The sequence below is a fragment of the Loa loa genome (assembly GCF_000183805.2).
Source record: "Loa loa unplaced genomic scaffold supercont3.1104, whole genome shotgun sequence".
Taxonomy (NCBI): domain Eukaryota; kingdom Metazoa; phylum Nematoda; class Chromadorea; order Rhabditida; family Onchocercidae; genus Loa; species Loa loa.
This window is the reverse complement of record NW_018109284.1, coordinates 1-1,413: the sequence shown is the minus strand read 5'-3', so window position 1 is coordinate 1,413 and position 1,413 is coordinate 1. Positions and strand designations below refer to the sequence as shown.

General features: G+C 23.1%; 1 protein-coding gene across 1 annotated transcript; it reads right to left on the bottom strand.

The window, feature by feature from the left end:
* Window positions 1-447: 447 nt before the first annotated feature.
* Window positions 448-728, bottom strand: LOAG_13832 (hypothetical protein; the record flags this gene model as incomplete). The annotated part of the gene is made up of 1 exon (XM_003149338.1): window positions 448-728. A coding segment is annotated over one exon (281 nt), but the record flags the coding sequence as incomplete, so codon positions are not given.
* Between the last annotated feature and the right edge of the window lie 685 nt (window positions 729-1,413).

Genomic DNA, 1,413 nt, shown 5'->3' with positions numbered 1-1,413 from the left:
TCTATGCTATTATCTCATTTCATTCAATTTAAATTTATGTCATTGTTCCAATATGTTTATGTACATGCATCGAAAATACACGCATGCATTTATGCATGCATACGTATGCATTGCACGCAAGTATATGTGGACACATGCATTCATGTTCATATAATAATAATAATAATATGTATATGTCATAGGCAACATTTCGTCAACTTTTCTCATAAATAATTTCCCAAGGGATGGATAGTTTCAAGGATGAAATATATGTATATGGATGAGATGGCATATTGGTGCCACTTTGATTGTTTGCTAAATTGGCCATGAAAGGACGGAAAATGTTGGGCTTATATTAGCAAGAAGGAAAAGAGCCAAGTAATGCATAGTGTGAAAAACTTTTTACTTTTAGTTTTCTTTTAACAGAAAGAAATATGATTGCAAAAATTAATCTAATGTATTTCTTTTTTATCGTTTCTCACTAATAAACAGCATTTTGTTTTTATTATTATTGTCGTTAATTATCGTTATTGTTGTTGTTGTTGTTGTTGTTGCTGTTGTTGTTGATAATGTTGTAACACTTAATATTGTTGTTGTTATTGTTATTCTTATCGTTATTGTTGTTGCTGTTCTTGTTGTAACATTTAATACTGTTGTTGTTATTGTTATTGTTACTCTTATCGTTGTTACTGTTGTTGTTGTAACACTTAATATTGCTTTTGTTATTGTTATTCTTATCGTAATTGCTGCTGTTGTTGTTGTTGTTGTTGTTGTTGTTGTTGTTGTTGTTGTTGTTGTTCTTGTTGTTGTTTGTGTCGTAGAAGTCCAAAATAGATGATGTTTTCAGTTCATATAAGTTTTTACTTTTAGTTTACATAACTAAATTATATAAGTTTGAGAAAGGAAATTACATATGTTTTTCTTTTTGCCTTAATTTGTACAATTTAATCAGAAAAATAAGTTAGTTGACAATTTTTCCCATTAAATATTAGTGAGTTTTTTCATGATAACTTTAGAAGAAATCTCAAATAACATGATAAAAAATTATTGGTGGCTTATATAGTGCCATTAAATTTTATTGAAAAGATATTAATAGAAATGATAAGATCAAATTTCGATTAATTTATTTATACAATTTATCGCATAATTTTAGTGTCTTTCTTAAAGAATTTATCAAAAACTTATCAGTTTACTTTATCAATTTATCATTAAATATTTTGTTATTGATATTTTCTTATTGCTTACTCATTTAAAAAATGGAATATTATTATTATTATTATTATTATTATTATTATTATTATTATTATTATTATTATTATTATTATTATTATTATTATTATTATTATTATTATTATTATTATTATTATTATTATTATTATTATTATTATTATTATTATTATTATTATTATTATTATTATTATTATTATTATTATT